The sequence below is a fragment of the Littorina saxatilis genome, linkage group LG8 (assembly GCF_037325665.1).
Source record: "Littorina saxatilis isolate snail1 linkage group LG8, US_GU_Lsax_2.0, whole genome shotgun sequence".
NCBI lineage: Eukaryota > Metazoa > Mollusca > Gastropoda > Littorinimorpha > Littorinidae > Littorina > Littorina saxatilis.
In genome coordinates this window covers 48696103-48715177 of record NC_090252.1, presented here as the reverse complement: position 1 = coordinate 48715177, position 19075 = coordinate 48696103, and the positions used below count along the sequence as shown (strand labels likewise).

General features: G+C 39.7%; 1 protein-coding gene and 1 long non-coding RNA gene across 2 annotated transcripts in view; one reads left to right on the top strand and one right to left on the bottom strand.

The window, feature by feature from the left end:
- LOC138974701 (low-density lipoprotein receptor-related protein 1B-like) overlaps positions 1 to 19075 on the bottom strand; it is an 82499-nt gene that overhangs the window by 56540 nt on the left and 6884 nt on the right. The window contains exons 3-8 of the mRNA XM_070347422.1: positions 9366 to 9674; positions 8606 to 8760; positions 7580 to 7760; positions 6338 to 6445; positions 5705 to 5812; positions 2136 to 2243 (exon numbers count right to left, since the gene is read on the bottom strand). Of these exons, the coding sequence (XP_070203523.1) occupies positions 2136 to 2243; positions 5705 to 5812; positions 6338 to 6445; positions 7580 to 7760; positions 8606 to 8760; positions 9366 to 9674 (969 nt within the window). The remainder of the gene's footprint in view (positions 1 to 2135; positions 2244 to 5704; positions 5813 to 6337; positions 6446 to 7579; positions 7761 to 8605; positions 8761 to 9365; positions 9675 to 19075) is intronic.
- On the top strand, positions 11960 to 12484 carry LOC138972351 (uncharacterized). The gene is made up of 2 exons (XR_011457572.1): positions 11960 to 11994; positions 12355 to 12484. It is a non-coding gene; the product is annotated as an uncharacterized lncRNA (long non-coding RNA).

The following is a 19075-nucleotide window of genomic DNA, read 5'->3' as shown; positions in this document are numbered from 1 at the left end:
GAACTCTACAAAAAAATTGGAAACAACATTTCTGAATTGGTGAAACTTGCAAAAAAGAAATATTTTCAAAATCTTGTAATCGATAAAAATGACATATGTCAAATTTGGCGCGCGTGCAATGAATGAATTGACTAGTAAATCACGCAAAGCCCCATCCTGTATTAATCCTAATATAACTGCTGATGATTGTAATAGTTACTTTCTGTCTATGACCGACAATGTTCTTGATTCCTCAGCCAGTTCTGATCAGATTGGCTATAAGGTGCCTGAAGTACTCAGTCAATTTTGTAATGAGAAACTTTTGCCATCTGACTCGTTTGATATACCTGTAATCACAGTCGTTGAAGTTGGTGCACTAATTTCTAAACTAAATAAAAAAAGACAATGGACACAAACAATCTTAATTCACAAATTGTAAAAATGTCACTTCTTTATATTGTAAACAGTTTAACCCATGTATACAATCTCTCTATCAGAAAGAATGTCTTCCCATCAGTGTTTAAAACGGCTAAAGTTATTCCAATACCAAAGTCAAAAGACACCGATAGCCTTGACAACTACAGACCAATATCTATTCTCTCTATACTGTCTAAACCCCTGGAAAAGCATATACACACCCATCTCCTTAAATATGTTGAAGAAAACAATATTTTTCATCCTTATCAATCAGGTTTTCGTCCTAAACATTCATGTCATACTGCCCTTACCTGGCTCTGTGATACCTGGCTAAAAGCAATACACAATCGTGATATGGTTGGAGCGGTATTCCTTGATCTCAGGAAAGCATTTGACTTAGTTTATCACGCTATTTTGTTAGACAAATTACTTATTTACCTGCAAAATAGCTCATCTGTGTCCTTTTTTATATCATATCTGTCAGATAGGAAACAAGCAGTCTACCTAAACGGTTCATATTCATCAGAAGGCACTGTAAAATGTGGAGTGCCACAAGGTTCTATCCTTGGTCCCTTACTGTTTCGACTATACATTAATGATTTATCATTACACCTCAAACAAGAAAATGCTGTACTTGATCTTTTTGCGGATGACTCAACACTTCACAGCAGTAATACAGATATAAATCTCATAAGAAAGGTACTCCAAGAAAGTATAGCAAATATTAATGATTGGTGTAATTGTAACAGAATGGCACTGCATCCTAAGAAAACAAAAAGCATGTTAATAACCACAAGACAAAAACACCAGCGACAGCCTCTGAGCCTTGATCTTATGCATGGTACAGTTAGCATTGCTCAAGTCCATCAACACCGTGTGCTTGGAGTTGTAATTGATGATGAACTTAACTGGCGCTCTCACATTGATACAGTTTATAAACGAGTTTCTGGGAACCTTTTCTTACTTAACAAGCTCTGGTTCTGTGGATGCCCTCAAAATGTTTTTTCCAGGCACACTGTCTCTCTCACATTTGCTATGCATCTACTGTCTGGTGCAATGCCAGTGATCTTCATATAAAGAAAATAAACACACTTCACAAGAGAGGTGTAAAGTTATTAAACCGAGATCCCAATATGACTACTCAGGAAAAATACACTCAACTGAACATTCTTCCGCTACATCAGCAGTTCTTTTTAAATGCTAGTGTTTTCATGTTCAAAATGTACAACCATGAAACGCCTTCATACATCCAAGACCTGTTTAAGCGTCCTCCTAGTAGAGCGAGGCTTTTGAATTATACGCTACCGCTCCCACGCATTGGTTTGTATAAATCTAGTTTATCCTACTGGGGATCGCGCGTGTGGAATTTACTTCCAATGTACTGTAAAACAAGTCAAACCCTTTCGTCTTTTAAAAAAAATGTTCTAAAATATCTTTGTCAAAAATAATTCTCCCCCTACACTTTAAAATCATAACTGTTACTGCATCACATCTTAATCATCATTTTATTAATCCATGAACCACGTTATTATAGCTTGTGTTTTTGTTAGTTTTAACCTGATTACAAATTCTTAGTTAATTAGTTATTCGTTTGGCTGTTTAATACATGTTATATAAATATATAATTGTAATGTATAATGTCATGTATGTCTAAAAGGGACAGGTTGGAAGATTAGGCATCGCCTAAAACCTTTATCCCTTTGTATTAAAGTTTTGAATCTGAATCTGAGTATACACACCACAGTTTAGCTCATCACTACCATCATAACAGTGAATCTCCCCATCACAGCGCCAGTCTTTCCAGATACAATGGTTGTTGCCGCATCGCCACTTGTTAGTCGGGCACTCTAGGAAACAGAAAGTGTGCTCAAGGGTAAAATTGCCATGAAAAAGAAATAACTGTCACAAAAAAAGCTTTCAAAAAGCGACTCATTTTGAAACAAGTGTCGACACTATAGCTAAAACAACAAACGTTTTTTTTCATCGTAATTCAGACATAAGTATTTGGCGAGGCAACCAAGCATCTTTAAAATGGAATAGCTATTTTATGAATTTAAAGTTTCATTTAGACATTGAGTTATAACATTGTGACACCAGGTGCTCTATGTGCGAAGACAACAACATTCACATGCTCATGGTTATGTAAAAATTACAGCCTATACTACCCGTCATAAAAAAACGTCGCGTAAGGCGAAAATACAACATTTCGTCAAGTAGCTGTCGAACTCACAGAATGAAACTGAACGCAATGCAATTTTTCAGCAAGACCGTATACTCGTAGCATCGTCAGTCCACCGCTCATGGCAAAGGCAGTGAAATTGACAAGAAGAGCGGGGTAGTAGTTGCGCTGAGAACGATAGCACGCTTTTCTGTACTTCTCTTTGTTTTAACTTTCTGAGCGTGTTTTTAATCCAAACATATCATATCTATATGTTTTTGGAATTAGGAGCCGACAAGGAATAAGATGAAAGTGTTTTTAAATTGATTTCAAAAATTTAATTTTGATAATAATTTTTATATATTTAATTTTTAGAGCTTGTTTTTAATCCCAATATAACATATTTATATGTTTTTGGAATCAACAAATGATGGAGAATAAGATTAACGTAAATTTGAAACGTTTTAGAAAAAAATTTAAAAAATTACAATTTTCAGATTTTTAAAGACCAAAGTCATTAATTAATTTTTAAGCCACCAAACTGAAATGCAATACCGAAGTCCGGCCTTTGTCGAAGATTGCTTGCCAAAAACTTCAATCAATTTGATTGAAAATGAGGGCGTGACAGTGCCGCCTCAACTTTTACAAAAAGCCGGATATGACGCGTACGTCATCAAGGGTATTTATCAAAAAAAGGAAAAACACGTTCGGGGATATCGTACCCAGGAACTCTCATGTCAAATTACATAAAGATCGGTCCATTAGTTTGGGCTGAATCGCTCTACACGCACGCACACACGCACACACATACACCACGACCCTCGTTTCGATTCCCCCTCTATGTTAAAACATTTAGTCAAAACTTGACTAAATGTAAAAAAAAATCGCCTAAGGCGAAAATACAACATTTAGTCAAGTAGCTGTCGAACTCACAGAATGAAACAGAACGCAATGCAATTTTTCAGCAGGACCGTATACTCGTAGCATCGTCAGTCCACCGCTCATAGCAAAGGCAGTGAAATTGACAAGAAGAGCGGGGTAGTAGTTGCGCTGAGAAGGAGAGCACGCTTTTCTGTATACCTCTCTTCGTTTTAACTTTCTGAGCGTGTTTTTAATCCAAACATATCATATCTATATGTTTTTGGAATCAGGAACCGACAAGGAATATGATGAAAGTGTTTTTAAATTGATTTCGACAATTTAATTTTAATAATAATTGTTATATTTTTAATTTTCAGAGCTTGTGTTTAATCCAAATATAACATAGTTATATGTTTTTGGAATCAGAAAATGATGGAGAATAAGATGAACGTACATTTGGATCGTTTTATAATTTTTTAAATTTTTTTTTTGCAATTTTCAGATTTTTAATGACCAAGTCATTTATTAATTTTTAAGCCACCAAACTGAAATGCAATACCGAAGTCCGGGCTTCGTCGAAGATTACTTGACCAAAATTTCAACTAATTTGGTTGAAAAATGAGGGCGTGACAGTGCCGCCTCAACTTTCACAAAAAGCCCAATATGACGTCATAAAAGACATTTATCAACAAAATGAAAAAAACGTCCGGGGAGCTCTCATGTCAAATTTCATAAAGAGCGGTCCAGTAGTTTGGTCTGAATCGCTCTACACACACACACACACACGAACAGACACACACTCACACACACACACACACACACACACACACACACACACACACACACACACACACACACACATACACACACATACACCACGACCCTCGTCTCGATTCCCCCCTCTACGTTAAAACATTTAGTCAAAACCTGACTAAATGTAAAAAGAAAAATCATTGTGAACTGATATGAGATTTCAGGAACCTGTTTAACTTTACTGTGAACGACGTGAATGTAAATATTTTCTAACACGGAGACCACAAAGTAATCTAAGGGGGGGGGGGGGGGGGCTCACACACAGGCGGAGCAAGCGGAGCAAGGGTGGAGTATGCTGCACCAGGCGGAGAGATGACGCTACTTTCGTTGCAGGAGTAAAGAAAGTGGTGTGTGCGGTGCGGAGCAAGGAATAGGACACGTTTCTATTTTTTGGCTCCGGTGCAGCGGTGCAGCCAATCAGCGCACTCATCACTTTCTCCGGAAATAATATGTGAGTTGCTTCCCTTGTTCCTCCAAGATAACTGATCGAAAACATGGCGCCTCCGATGACCGATGAAGAGACGTTCGATTTCATCGAGCAACTGGAGTACCATGAATGTCTGTGGAATCAGGCTGTAAACATTTTTTTTACAATCGTTCGGCATCGAAAGAAGCCTATCTAGATCTTGCGCGGCGATTCAACTAGACTGTGTTTTAAAACCGTGCTCTTCTGCGTGCAAGTTTGCCGAATAACCACAACATGGGTCACCACTTGCCAACACATTGGAGTCACCACAGTTTGCACGTGAATTTGCAGCGATCACCATGTTGATGTCTGTGTCAAATAAGGCAGCGCGAACAGAGAAACTACGTCATATCATAGGGGAATCCCCTACTGGAGCAGGATCGGAGCAGCCTGCTCCGGAACCGGAACATGTGTGTGAGAGGGCAGGTGGAGAGCGGAGACAATTTCCTTGCTCCGCCCGTGTGTGAGCCCCGCTTAAGAAAACGAAATGGAATCAGTCCGTACAATGTACACACACACACACACACACACACACACACACACACACACACGCACGCACACACACACACACACACACACACACACACACACACACACACACACACAAACACACACATGCCCCTCCCCAGTAAATGGAACTGTCCGAAGGTGCAAAATGGTGCTTTCATAATCTGGTGCCATCTGAGCTTATCAAATGGCGCGGAATCAGATTTTGTATATCTCTTTGTCTTACTTGTTTGTTTTAGCAGAGGGGGCACGTTCACCCACTGCACCCCCCCTCCATCGTTCACCCAGTGCACCCCCCTTCCCCCCCCCCCCTCGTTCACCCAGTGCACCCCCCCCCCCCCCCCGCCGCGTTCACCCCTGAGTATACACACCACAGTTTTGCTCATCACTACCATCACAGTAACCCCCCCCCCTCGTTCACCCCTGAGTATACACACCACAAATTTGCTCACTTCCATCACAGTAACCACCCCCCTCCCTCGTTCACCCCTGAGTATACACACCACAGTTTTGCTCATCACTACCATCACCACATTGATCCTCCCCATCACAGCGCCAGTCTTTGAAGATACAATGGTTGTTGCCGCATCGCCACTTGTTAGTCGGGCACTCTGGGAAACAGAAAGTGTGCTCAAGGGTAAAATTGCCATGATAAATAAATAACTGTCACAAAACAAAGCTTTCAAAAAGCGACTCATTTTGAAACAAGTGTCGACACTATAGCTAAAAACCACACGGTTTTTTTTCATCGTAATTCAGACATAAGTATAGAGATAAGTATTTGACGAGGCAACCAAGCATCTTTAAAATGGAATAGCTATTTTATGAATTTAAAGTTTCATTTAGACATTGAGTTATAACATTGTGACACCAGGTGCTCTATGTGCGAAGACAACAACATTCACATGCTCATGGTTATGTAAAAATTACAGCCTATTCTACCCGTCATAAAAAAAAAAAAATCACTAGGCAGATGCGATCAAGGGCAGATCGTTCTGATGAGGATGTTGATCGTATAACCAATTATATAACCCCCACCCTCACTCCCTCGTTCACCCCTGAGTATACACACCACAGATTTGCTCATCACTACCATCACAGTAACCCCCCCCTCGTTCACCCCTGAGTATACACACCACAGTTTTGCTCATCACTACCATCACCACAGTGATCCTCCCCATCACAGCGCCAGTTTTTCCAGATACAATGGTTGTTGGAGCATCGCCACTCGTCAGTCGGGCACTCTGGGAAACAGAAAGTGTGCTCAAGGGTAAAATTGCCATGATAAAGAAATAACTGTCACAAAAAAGCTTTAAAAAAGCAACTCATTTTGAAACAAGTGTCGACACTATAGCTAAAAACCAAACGTTTTTTTTTGTATCGTAATTCAGACATAAGTATAGACATAAGTATTTGGCGAGGCAACCAAGCATCTTTAAAATGGAATAGCTATTTTATGAATGAAAAGTTTAATTTAGACATTGAGTTATAACATTGTTACGCCGGGTGCTCTATGTTATGTTTATGTAAAAATTACAGCCTATACTACACCCGTCATAAAAAAAAAACTAGGCAGATGCGATCAAGGGCAGATCGTTCTGATGAGGATGTTGATTGTATAACCAATTATATAACTGAAAACGCAATTTAGTCCCCTACCTTATTTAGAAAACAGATTGAGTTTACATGACGTAGTGTCTATACAGTGGAAACTACAACACACACACACCCCACAATCAAATTCGCATAATCAGGGTGCCAGCGTTAAATTCGACACAAATCAGAAACATTAAACCCAAACAATGTCTGCATCCCATTAGACAGAACAGTCAAATCGGCATTCAACGCAGTCAGTTTTGTTCACATATTTTGTCTAACATGCACGCTATGGCATGCTGAGCGGTATTGGTGTCAATCTTCTCAGAAGGCATGCAAGGAGGCAGTTTTTGAAGCCGTTTTAGCGGGTTATGGGACACAAAACGGTATATTTCAGTAACTCATTTACATATTGCCTTCAAACTTCCCCAGTGTTTTGTGCTAACACATGTCGTAAACATCACAGGGAACCTTAAGTCGTTTGACATATTGGTTCTGATGTTATGCGATATGCACAAACGAGTTTTAATATTAGAGATTTACCCTGTCCGACGAGACAGACATTGTTTGAATAAGCAGGCATTAAGAAAAATTAAAACTTCAAATTACACTCATATTTAGTAGGCCTACATTTTCAACAATGGCTGTTTAAAGCTCACTTGGTTAAACGCGCACACAGATTCTTGGAAAATGTTATTTGAAGAGTCATATTAACCCACTTCTTACACCCCACAACCCCTCCCCACCCCATACAGCCACACACACGGTTCTCAGGTTATTACCTATTTCAAGACTTGGTCCTGTCAACCGTGCAATTCCGGGGTTGACAATCACATCGTAAGTGTAGGTTCCTGCGACTGTGGGCATCGGTAGATTACGAGTCGAACACGTTCCTCTTACGTATGCGGTTGTGTTAGCCATAAAACTTTCTGTGGAAAGCGATCCATTTTCTTGCGTTTCAATCTGCAACATTGTCGGCCCTTTTATTCTGGATTACTGTGCTCGCGTGTGTGTGTGTGTGGGTGTGTGGGTGTGTGTGTACCCATGTTTCCACAGGTTTGGTTGCCTAAATCACCAAAAGGCAACCATCCACACGTGGATGGCAACCTAAACTCTGGATGGCAACCTAATTGTGTGGATGGTCGCTTCATTTAACACCGTTAAATTGACTTTTTTGACGGAAAGAATGTCATAACAATGTTCAAAATGACATTCTTTCCGTCCTCTATAGGCGACGAAATAGGTCAAATTTTGTGCATTTTTTAGTGCAAAATTCTTCGATGCCGGAGCGAGTACTGCACCCAGTGCTGTTGTAGTGCAAGTGCACTAGAAAGGCACTGCACCCAGTGCCGCCTCTTAGGTAACCATCCACACTTTAGGTGCGTGTGAATTTGTTTCTGAACAAAGAGAGAGAGAGAGAGAGAGAGAGAGAGAGAGGGAGAGAGAGAGAAAGAGAGAGAGAGAGAGAGAGAGAGAGAGAGAGAGAGAGGGGTGGGATTGATTATGGGTGTGTGTGTGTGGGTGTGTTTGTGTGTAGGTGTGTGAGTGTGTGTGTGTAGGTGTGTGTGTAGATTTGTGCAGTTGTTTTTGAACAACGAGTGAGAGCGAGCGAGAGACAGAGAGAAATTGATTGTGCGTATGTACGTGTGTGTGTGTGGTGTGTGTGTGTGTGTGTGTTAGTCTGTGTGTGTGTATGTGTGTGTGTGTGTGTGTGTGTGTGTGTGTGTGTATGCGTGAATGTGCATGTGTGCGCACGTTCATTTGTGCGTGTGTGCGTGCGTGCATACGTGTGTGTTTGTGTTCATTACCCCATTTCCATTAGTCACAATCCAGTGACAGGTGTAGTTTCCATCAGAAGCGTACATCTTCTCCACGTCACACGACGCTTTCACTGTCCAGTCCTTCCTGTTTAGGGCTGTGAAGTTTATTGAGGCCATGCAGTTGGACAGCCTGTCGGCCTTGTCTGTGTAAAACAAAAATGTTTGTCAACTTCAGTTAATCGACGAATTCCAAAAATGTTGGTCAATCAAATAACATCATTTTTGTTATTAAACGATCCAAAAATAGTTTAATCTTACTGTTCATCATTGTCTGATTTTAAAAACATATAAATATTTTATATTCAGATTAAAAACAAGCTCTTGAAATTAAAAATATGAGAATTATGATTAAAATCAAGTCTCCGAAATCGATTTAAAAACACTTCGTCTTATTCCTTGTCGGTTGCTGATTCCAAAAACATATAAATGATAAAATACAAGCTCATAAAGTTAAAATCCTGCTCAGCGCAACCTCTACCGCGCTGTACTGGCTTGTCAATTGCACTGCCTTTTCCACGAGCAGAGGACTGTGTGTGTGTGCGTGTGTGTTTGCGTGTGTGTGTGTGTTTGTGTATGTGTGTGTGCTTGTGTATGTGTGTGTGTGTATGTGTGTGTGTGTTTGTGTGTGTGTGTGTGTGTGTGTGTCCGTGCGTGTATGTGCGTGTGTGTGTGCGTGCGTGTGTGTGTGTGTATGTGTGTATGTGTGTGTGTGTGTGACACAGACTTTGCAAGACATTGAGTAACTTACACACGACACGGACTTTACAGCGTGCTGAACCACATTTTACAGTGCCAGCGATGGTGCCTCTGTTGTTTCCTTTGACGGTCAGTGTGCTGGTATTGAAGCTTCCTCTGTTCACTACGTACAATGCAATATAACCACACCCACGTCCGTACCAGGTACAAGAACCCATAAAGTTATAGTAATCGACACCATTGTTGTAGTTGATGAACCATGTCACTGTGTCATCTGTGATGCCAGTACATGTCAGATACGCCGAACTAGTTTCGTCCAGGTCAACTTTGCCATCGCTGTCACATTGTGAGATCTGATTATCTGAGGACATAGGGCAAAATGAAGAATAATTCAAAAGAATATTGTCTAAACTAAACTTGGCCAACAAAGTATTGCAACAAATTTCGCACCGAAATTAAAGCATTAATTCCTGTGTAATTTTATTACAACTGTATATGCCAGATAAGGCCGTTCACTTGACTCTCATGATTACCTTTTGGATTAAAGATATCTTTTACAGGGATCAAGTGACCGCCGCTCAAATAGGGGTACCCTCAAAATCGACCAGACAAAAACGGAAGGGCCCAATTAAAAATCGACCAACAGTCACAATAGGCACAAATCTGCAACATTTACATACGAGAAGAAAGTCAAATCAATTATCTACCTTGAGCAGATTGATTTGTTTAGCTAGCTTGCGTACGTATCCTTGGCATTCGATGTCATTAATCCAAAAAATAAGCCCACAAATTTGTGGGGCATATTTCCAGTTTGTGGACAACAAAATTAAGCCCACAAATTTGTGGGGCACATTTCCAGTTTGTGGACCACAACATGAAGGCCAAAACAAAATGTGGGGCACAAAATGTGCGCCATACAAATAAAGGCAAATAAAAGTAGTCCTTAAATAAAATATGAAGCAAGTTTTTGTGGACCATAAAATTCGATTGATCACTTTCCCGAGAAGTCGGTTTTAAGACACAATAAAACGCTCTTCCTCAGTGGAGTACATGAATAGTAGTGTTGACGAAAAAAACATGGCCAGCCGTCGTTCGTGACTGACAAGTGACAATGAAAACAATCTAATATTTGGCAGTTCAACACGTCCACCAGAGAATTATATCGACAAAGAAGTTGAAACTGTTACGGCTGGAATTTACGTGTGTATGTCTGTATGTATGTCTATTTACTCCTATCAGAAATTGTGCGTGCTTCTCTCTGTTTACTACCTAGCCTTCACACACACACACACACAACACTCCAACCAGGCACAAAGACACGAACACAGTTACAGCCCTTTGCCCCTGTACCTCTATTAGAATGTTCAATCACAACATAAACATATTATTCTACATCCATTCTACAAATCACTTTCGCTCAACATGGAAGTTCTATTTCTGTTAACACACAGAAGTCCAACTGCACATAATTACATACATATTAATTTGTCATGCAGTCTACAATTCACGTGCACCCACGTATAACACTTTAGGCTTTTTTCCGTGAAAGCCCGTCTGTCTCAAAACACACGAAGTCATTGTCTCAAACAATACTTCTGTTACTATTCACTTCTGTTACACACAGATGACAAAACCCACGACGCTCGACGTCTCATGGTTGTTCACTCGGGAAACGTATCTCAGTACAGCTATCACGCTGGTTAATTGCTCTCAGTCGTACTCACAATATACAGTGGCACGCACTGCTTCACCCCACCCACACAACTGTCTCGTGTGGTGGAATGGGACGGGGTTCCCGTTTTGCAGCGCTTCACGCTGTCTCCCCTCCTGCGTTCCCACAGCTCACGGCTGGAGCGTGAGGGTAGAACCTCCCGTCTCGTTCCCCTTCCGCGACCCCTCTCGGCCCGGGATGCTAAAATACACAAGTTTAAACTACCATAAGTCTCCATACTTGAATAAACTTTTCTGACATTCTTTATCACTACCGTCAACTAACTTATGCGGTTACAGTATATACACCCGCTAACTCATAAGCGACTTCCTTTCCGAAAAACATGTAAACATTCCCTTTTCAACAATGGCTGACATCAACTCACGTTTTTCCAGCCAATTCACACATGACTCTCCCGGTCATTTCTCAAGTCAATATTTCCGAGCAAAATAATATCTCCGAGTAAAATATCAATTCAATAAATACCTGTAAACACAGCAGTCGAATCTACCGATTCAATACCGGCACGAGTCTCCAAACGACCTCTAGCGCCCGGTGAGAAACTTTACTAACTGGAGACAGTTCTGTTCCTTTCAATGGTCTCAAAAGTTCTGACCCTCTATAGTCTTTACAACGCCACCTCAGTCAATACTCCTCTCTGATTGGTCACCGACAATACTGCACTGCGTCAATGACGTTTCACCATGCGGTGTCTACTCAAAGTTCGTGGCCCATGAAACTTTGTACACCTGCGTCACATAACTCCAATATACATTATGTACAAATCCGTTTGTCACAGTGAAACACTGACTGCTCTTCTGAAGGAATGCAATCGGGATGTGAATGGTACAGCTGATTTTGGACACGGTCTGCCTTGAATGGGGAGGTTGGCGATGAATCGCACTGTACACCACAGGACATCTCTCAGTCTCAGTCTCAGTCTCAATCATCGGTTTGGATCAACCAGCAGGTAAGTTATTGTTTTTAAAATCCAAGACATGACCATTGCAAACCTGAACTTTGTAGAACTGAGCAAGATTTATCTGTTGTGTATGTGTGTGTTACTGAGTAACTGGGTGTGGCTGTGAGTCACTGAGTGTGTTTTTGTTGTGTTCTTTTTTTTTACTCAAGTTTATAAAATGCTTGATATCTTTAATCTGCATGCACAGAATCAAATGCTGCTGTATCAGTGTATGAACTATGGTTGTAAAAGAATAAACAAAACAATTACTGAATTAGTGAGTGATTTGGCTCTGATAGTGAAGTTGAAATAGTACTTATTTCATTTTCAAGACATGTTATGTTAATATTGTTCTGGTTTTTTTTTCAGGCCTCCCGAGAAACCAGAGATGATGTGCATCATTCATACAGCTCCTGTCTTCCAGTTCCAACAGTTTACCTTTAAACATGGATACATGTACTGGAGAGGTATCAGGATGACTTGGCGTGGTGCTTTACATTACAGACTACCCTTGAAGAGTAAGTTACACATTTCTTTACCATTACAGCTTTTGCTTGTCAAATCTGTATGGTAAAATTTATTTATATATATATAGTAACATTAGGTATTGGTGATGGTAGTCTGAAGCTATAAACATGTACTGATGTAGATAATTCAGCAGTCTTTTGTTCTTTGTAAATTGTATTACAAGTACTTTGTAGATGAAATTATTCATACATTTGAAAATGCATAGTTTAAATACTGTGCATGGTAATTGGTATGATGTACTTTGTATACATAAGGCCTAAAAAAAAAGGTATGGTTACGGTAACCCGACCTACCCTATTTTTAGGGGCCGACCCTATAACTTTTTATTACATTTGTCCAAAAAAAATTTGAAAACAAGAAAACGAGTGCAGAAAACGCAATGAAAGCGAAAGCGCTCGAGTTGTCATGCAGACGACAGACGATTTTTTTTTTTTACATGGAAATTGGAATGAGAGTTACAATGTAAATTGTAACCCCGCCTGTGTACTTGGATACCTACTTCTACATTCAACACCCTGACTGCCCCGCGCAGAGTTAGAATTTTCTGAATGAATTCACATCACATTTCTCAACAAAACTGTAAGGTGTCAACGCTAAATAGGGAATGTGTGTGGGATGAATTGGCTCATGCTGAATTTAAAAAATAGTAACTTTCCATCATATTCCAGAAAAGCTGCTCACATCAGCAGCATAACAAGATATCATGTTGTTAATGTTAGAAAGGTTCTTGTGAGGAAGTCTTTTTAATTTTAATGATGAAAGATTATCTTTTTAATTTTAATGATGAAAGTATAAATATATCCATGAAATAAATGGTTTTCACAGGAAGGAATGATGGCACCTGTAATATTACAGAACAATGTTTACAGTTTAGTTCATAGTTGTCACTGTCAGTATCACCCACACTATTCTCCATCCCACTGATCTTGTGAAGAACAAGTATTACCTCCTACCTACTTTCCCGCACCCCCACCCCCAACACACACCCTCTTCTCGATACCCAAAACATATCCCCATCAGCGCACAGCAAAATCTGGATGTGCTCAGTAATACATTTTCTTTATTTTCCAGGAAGTGAGGTGCCGAGATATGACGTGCAGGCAGCTTGCAGAGTGGTGCCTGGCTTTGCTGCGGATGATGATCAGATTCAGTCCATTCTGTGCTGACAGAGCTACCAGAGTCCATCTGAAGATGCTTACACTTACAGAGGTTTTCTGTTGCCTTTGTGGTGAAATGAACATGTAACACATTAACAATAACATTCTACACAAATAATGTGTGGTGCGGTGTGGATCAAGGGTATATTTTGACTAATAAATTATGTAAGTTGTCAATTCAGCTAAATACAGGTAGTGTTTGGTATGCAGATATTTTCTTACAGCAAACAGCGGTTTGTTTGTTTTTACTACATAAAGTGGTATTATATTTTATGTTGTTTGAGTGCTTTAAGTTAAGCTGTTCACATGCAGTATTTTACACACAGGCTTAGCTTTGGGAGATGTGTGTGCATGTTTCGGTCAATGCGTGTTCATGTAAAGACTTTGTTTGCAATATTAGAATTTAGATCTTTAAACTGCAAAATGCACATGCAATGAGTTAACCCATGACTTTTTCTTCCTTTGAATCCTAGTCAGTACTTTATCTGGTTAAAATTTTTCATTGATTCTGTTTTTGGGTCGTTCTGGTGCATCCTGGATGGTTCAATTCATTCTTATGTTGTGCTGAAATGTTGCTTTTGTAATACAGTCTGCCAAGATTGTGTCTTTCACTTGGATGTGGTGAACTTATTTTTTAAAGGCATGCTCTGCCTCATTAAAACACTTCGCCTCACTGTGCCAGACCTTCATCAGGCTTTTTGCATGGGATAAGAAAATCCTTCCACTTGGTCACATAGCAAAAGTCAGCACCCTGACTTCTTAGTGTGGTGATGTCTTTTCTTATTAATTTATTTCCCCCAAAAGGCATAAGTGTTTTAAACTAAATTATGTCTTACAGCTACAGTGGAGCCCCGCTTTTAAGACCTCCAGAAATCTGAGAAAATCAGGTCTTAAAAAGGAGGGTGTCTTAAAATGGAGGTAAATTTACAGTAGTTATGAACAGAAAGTCTGAGAAAACAAGGTCTTAAAATGGAGGGGGGTCTTAAAAGGGGGGTTCCACTGTATGGCTATTGGGGATTATGTGTTTGTAAAGATAGAGCTGAGAATCCTACACAGAATTCTGTGCATAGAAGGCGGCCTGAATCTTGACCCACACTGCTGGCATGACCTTCATAGCTGCATTCAACGCTTTACTTTTACGCTGGTAACTTTACGGTTGCTCTCTCTGGATTGAGCATTTTTATTTCAACTAAGGGGAAAAAGTAAATGCCTCTGCAGAGATTCAACCTAGGACCTAGATTTTCAGGCCGATGTCCTAACCACTAGGTTTTTTTTTATTATTGTAAGATGGATATATATGTCTAGCGGATGCAGCTACATGTACACATGTGCCAAATTAGAACTTGCATTCTCAGCCTATAATCTTTGGCCATTCATGTGAGTACTAAATATTGTGAATGCATGTGAGACTGCCTTGTTTTACTTTTGTGAAATGTGTGAACTCACTTTGTTTACATCTTTGTGTTAATAAATGCAGTTTATCAGTTACCTCTGGTTGTTTCTACCTGCAAGTATGTCAAATGGCCCACACACACCCTCATGCGCACACACACAGACACACACAAAATCAGATCTCAAGTGTAAGTATTCTTTTTGCAGTTTTATTTTAATGCCCATAATCAGTCAAACAAATATATCATCACATTTGCACCTAAGCTTAAAAGTAGCAGTCCTGCATACATATGTAATGTGTAAATGTTTCAGGTCACCATCTGTCCTGGCTTGAACATGCAATAAAAACACCTCTACACAAACACACGTACAGTCAACCGGCTAGCTGCTTCACTGTAAGGCATATTTTTCTATGAATTAATCGATGTTCCGCAGACAGCAGCCAGGTAGTGGATCTTTAGTATATGTCCAAGCAGACGGTTGATCTTAGTACAACACATCAAGGAAATATTTTTTTAAAACAGATCCAACATCTAACCTTCCAAAGTTCATAATCAATAAAGAAGAATGGTATGTTACTGGAACCCTTTATTTATGACTCAAGGCAATGTGCGGCAGTAAAATTACCAAACTTAAACTTGAAGAATACAGTCAAGGAATAACTTAGTTTTCTGGGTAGTTATTGAAGTGACTTATTAAAATGAATGAAAACATTGTGGATGGATATTGACTGCTGTTGCGATGAAAACTGGCATTTACAGCGTCATATGGGATTTCTAGAAAACGGCTTTACAGCAACATCACACATTAGAAATGCATAATATTTGGCACAATGATACACATGTAGGTCTACAATCATATAGAACGTGATTTTTTGTTTGTTTAAACAACTACAGTTGAATTTAAATTAATCATTGTAATGAATATGCAGTGAGAAATTCGTTTATCCTTATGACAAAAGATATTAAAATTTAACTATAGTCTGTTGTCAATTTGTTTTCTATATGATTGTAGATATGATACATGTGTATCTTTGTGCCACATATTAGGAATTTCTGATGTATGATGTCGCTGTTAAACCGTTTCCTACAAATCCAATGTAACGACTGTTTACATAGCAACGGCACTCTATGTCGATCAGTATTCACAATCCTCCGAAAGCGGCGTATGGCTGCCTAAATGGCGGGGTAAAAACGGTCATACACGTAAAAATCCACTCGTGCAAAAACATGAGTATACGTGGGAGTTTCAGCCCACGAACACAGAAGAAGAAGAAGAAGTATTCATAATTGTTCTATTTATTTTTATGTCACTTACCACAAAATAGGTTATTCCATGTATTCTCAAAATTCAATTTTACTGCCGCACATTTCCTTAACAAAATGTAAGATTTATTGTACTTTGACCGAGCAGTTTTTGTAAGTGTAAGTGGACAGGCCTTAGTTTTATTTCGGTGGCATAATTCAATGCGCTTCGTCAAAATGTCTCAAACTGAAACCAAAAGCAGGAGCAAGACGTATGGTCAGTTGGAGTTGTCTCCCGTATTCCTAACTTTAATGTGCCGCAGACAGGTGTACCCAAACAGCCCATATCACAAACGGTTTGGAATTCCCGAAAACACAAGATCCGCACTGCACAACTTCAGTGCACATGTACGCGAGAGTGCTCAGTTGCCTTTTGAAAATGTGTATCTTGAGAGAAAAATATAGAATAGTGCGCTGTCTGAAGGAATGGAGTTAATTCTTATCGGACAATGACAGCGCTCAGTTCAAAACGATAGAACATCTGACCGCCATGCGGCTATGTGAATCGGACATTTGAGCCTTTCAATCCGTCTATGTCGGACGCCTGACGACATCCCCGAGGCTTTTACATGAAATAAGACCATACGGGCACTAATAGTTGCATACCAAAAATGAACTGCCTCAAGGCTCTCTATGCAGAGTGGTATATTTTTAAAGAATAAATTCAGGTACAGCTTCTTCTAAAGAAAAAAGAAATTCACCGAAACCACCAAAACATCTACCTCACTGCAGAAATCAGTCAAAGTGTTGATTTTTGGTCTGTGACAAAGTGGAGGGATGGTCTTATCCCATGTTAAAGGTTAGGACAACTTTTTAAATGAGGCGTAGTGGGCCTTTAAAACATTGACAAATTTACAATAGCAACAAGTTGTAATGCTCAGTACAACCAATACTGAGTGGACATTTACTGCCGCTGTTGCAGTAGTTTCCCCATCGATCACAGCTGGACTTGGATAGCACTGCTTTTCATCCACATTCACTGGCCAGGTCTTCGTCATCTTCTGTCCCTACTGACAAATGAATGAGAAAGGAACTGATCTTAAATCCAAACACAATGACAAGAACAAGTTTTAAGCATGAGTAAAGAGTAAATTGTGTTTGTAACTGACACACACACACACTAAACCCACATAAATGCCAAGAGCGTAAACATTATAATTCCCTGGTAGACAAGTTCTAATGCCTACTTTTTAACATATTATATGAAATATAGAAGACACATTCCCTGTCAGCGCTTGCTATCAAATTCAAAAAGCAAAGCAAAGGTATGTAACATCAATCTGCAGGGCTAGAAACATCTGCAGGTATTAATGTCTGGCAGCTCTCCTGACTGGCCAGGGAAAATCAAACACACTCACACACACACACACACACACACACACACACACACACACATACACACACACACACACACACACACACACACACACAAACTTCGGTTCTCACACACAAACACTCACCAACAGTCAGCATGTAACCAGAACTTGAGACTGAGAGGGAGGATAAACCACAATATGATCATGTAGCAAAACTCTTACCTGAATTGCCATTAGCATGAAATATTTCCCATAATTTGAGTCTTGACAGCCTCCGGATCATCGATGCCAACCTGTAATATATAATATTGGCTGAAGTAACATTCCTCTGAGCACCAAATTTAAAACAGTTAGTTGACAGGACAAGTAGTACTAGGAGCTACATGCAGTATGATATTTACCTATGTGGAGGAACAACAAACACACTGTCCACAGAACCAGATGAATTTACACACTTCACCCTCCCCCATAAAACAACAACAACAACAAAAAACGACAACAGACGACCAAACCAAAATTAACGCTTGATTTGTATGATACTGTGGGACAGTGGCATTGATATCTTTCTAGAATATAAAATTTTATAAGTCCTTTTACATTTAGTGAAGTTTTGACTGAATCAGTGAACTGAATGTGTTCACATAGACTGATAGAGTGACAGACATACAATGTAGACAAGTTGATGTGTGCATATACATATACATATAATATATGTATATGTGTGTGGAGCACAAAGGAAAAAAATAATGGAACTTGACACACAGTTTCACTGAGAATGAGATATATCCTGACAGTGAGTGAGTGAGTGACTGTTTACAGCAATACATTGTACTTTTATTAAACTTAAAGGTACACACTGAAAGTCACGCACTTCTAGTATTAGTAATGATTCTAATACTGGAGGAACTGCATGATCATCATACTGGTGAAATAAAGCTAAGAGCTTTGAGCAGTTCTGTGTTTTGGACTCTAGTCAGTAGGTGTTCATTATTTTATTATTACCCCTGAACATGAATTATAAAAAATAAAATGAAAACACTCTCTCTCTCAGTCTTGCTCAGTCACGCACACCTCCGTATGAGTTATTCTGACCAGAACTTGAGAATCTGAGGGAGGGGAAGGAAAAAACACACTGTACATCATAACACTGACAGTTGTACATAATAAAACCTCTTCGCCTTACTCTTACCTGATTTGCGGCAGTGGCATCAAATATTTTACTTCTGTCAGTGACAGCCTCAAGATCATGCAGCAATCGGTTGGCTTTTTCAGCTGAGAGGAGACCTTGAAGTTGAACATACTCAATCAATCAATCAATGACGCTTATATCGCGCATATTCCGTGGGTACAGTTCTAGGCGCTCTGCAGTGATGCCGTGTGAGATGAAATTTTA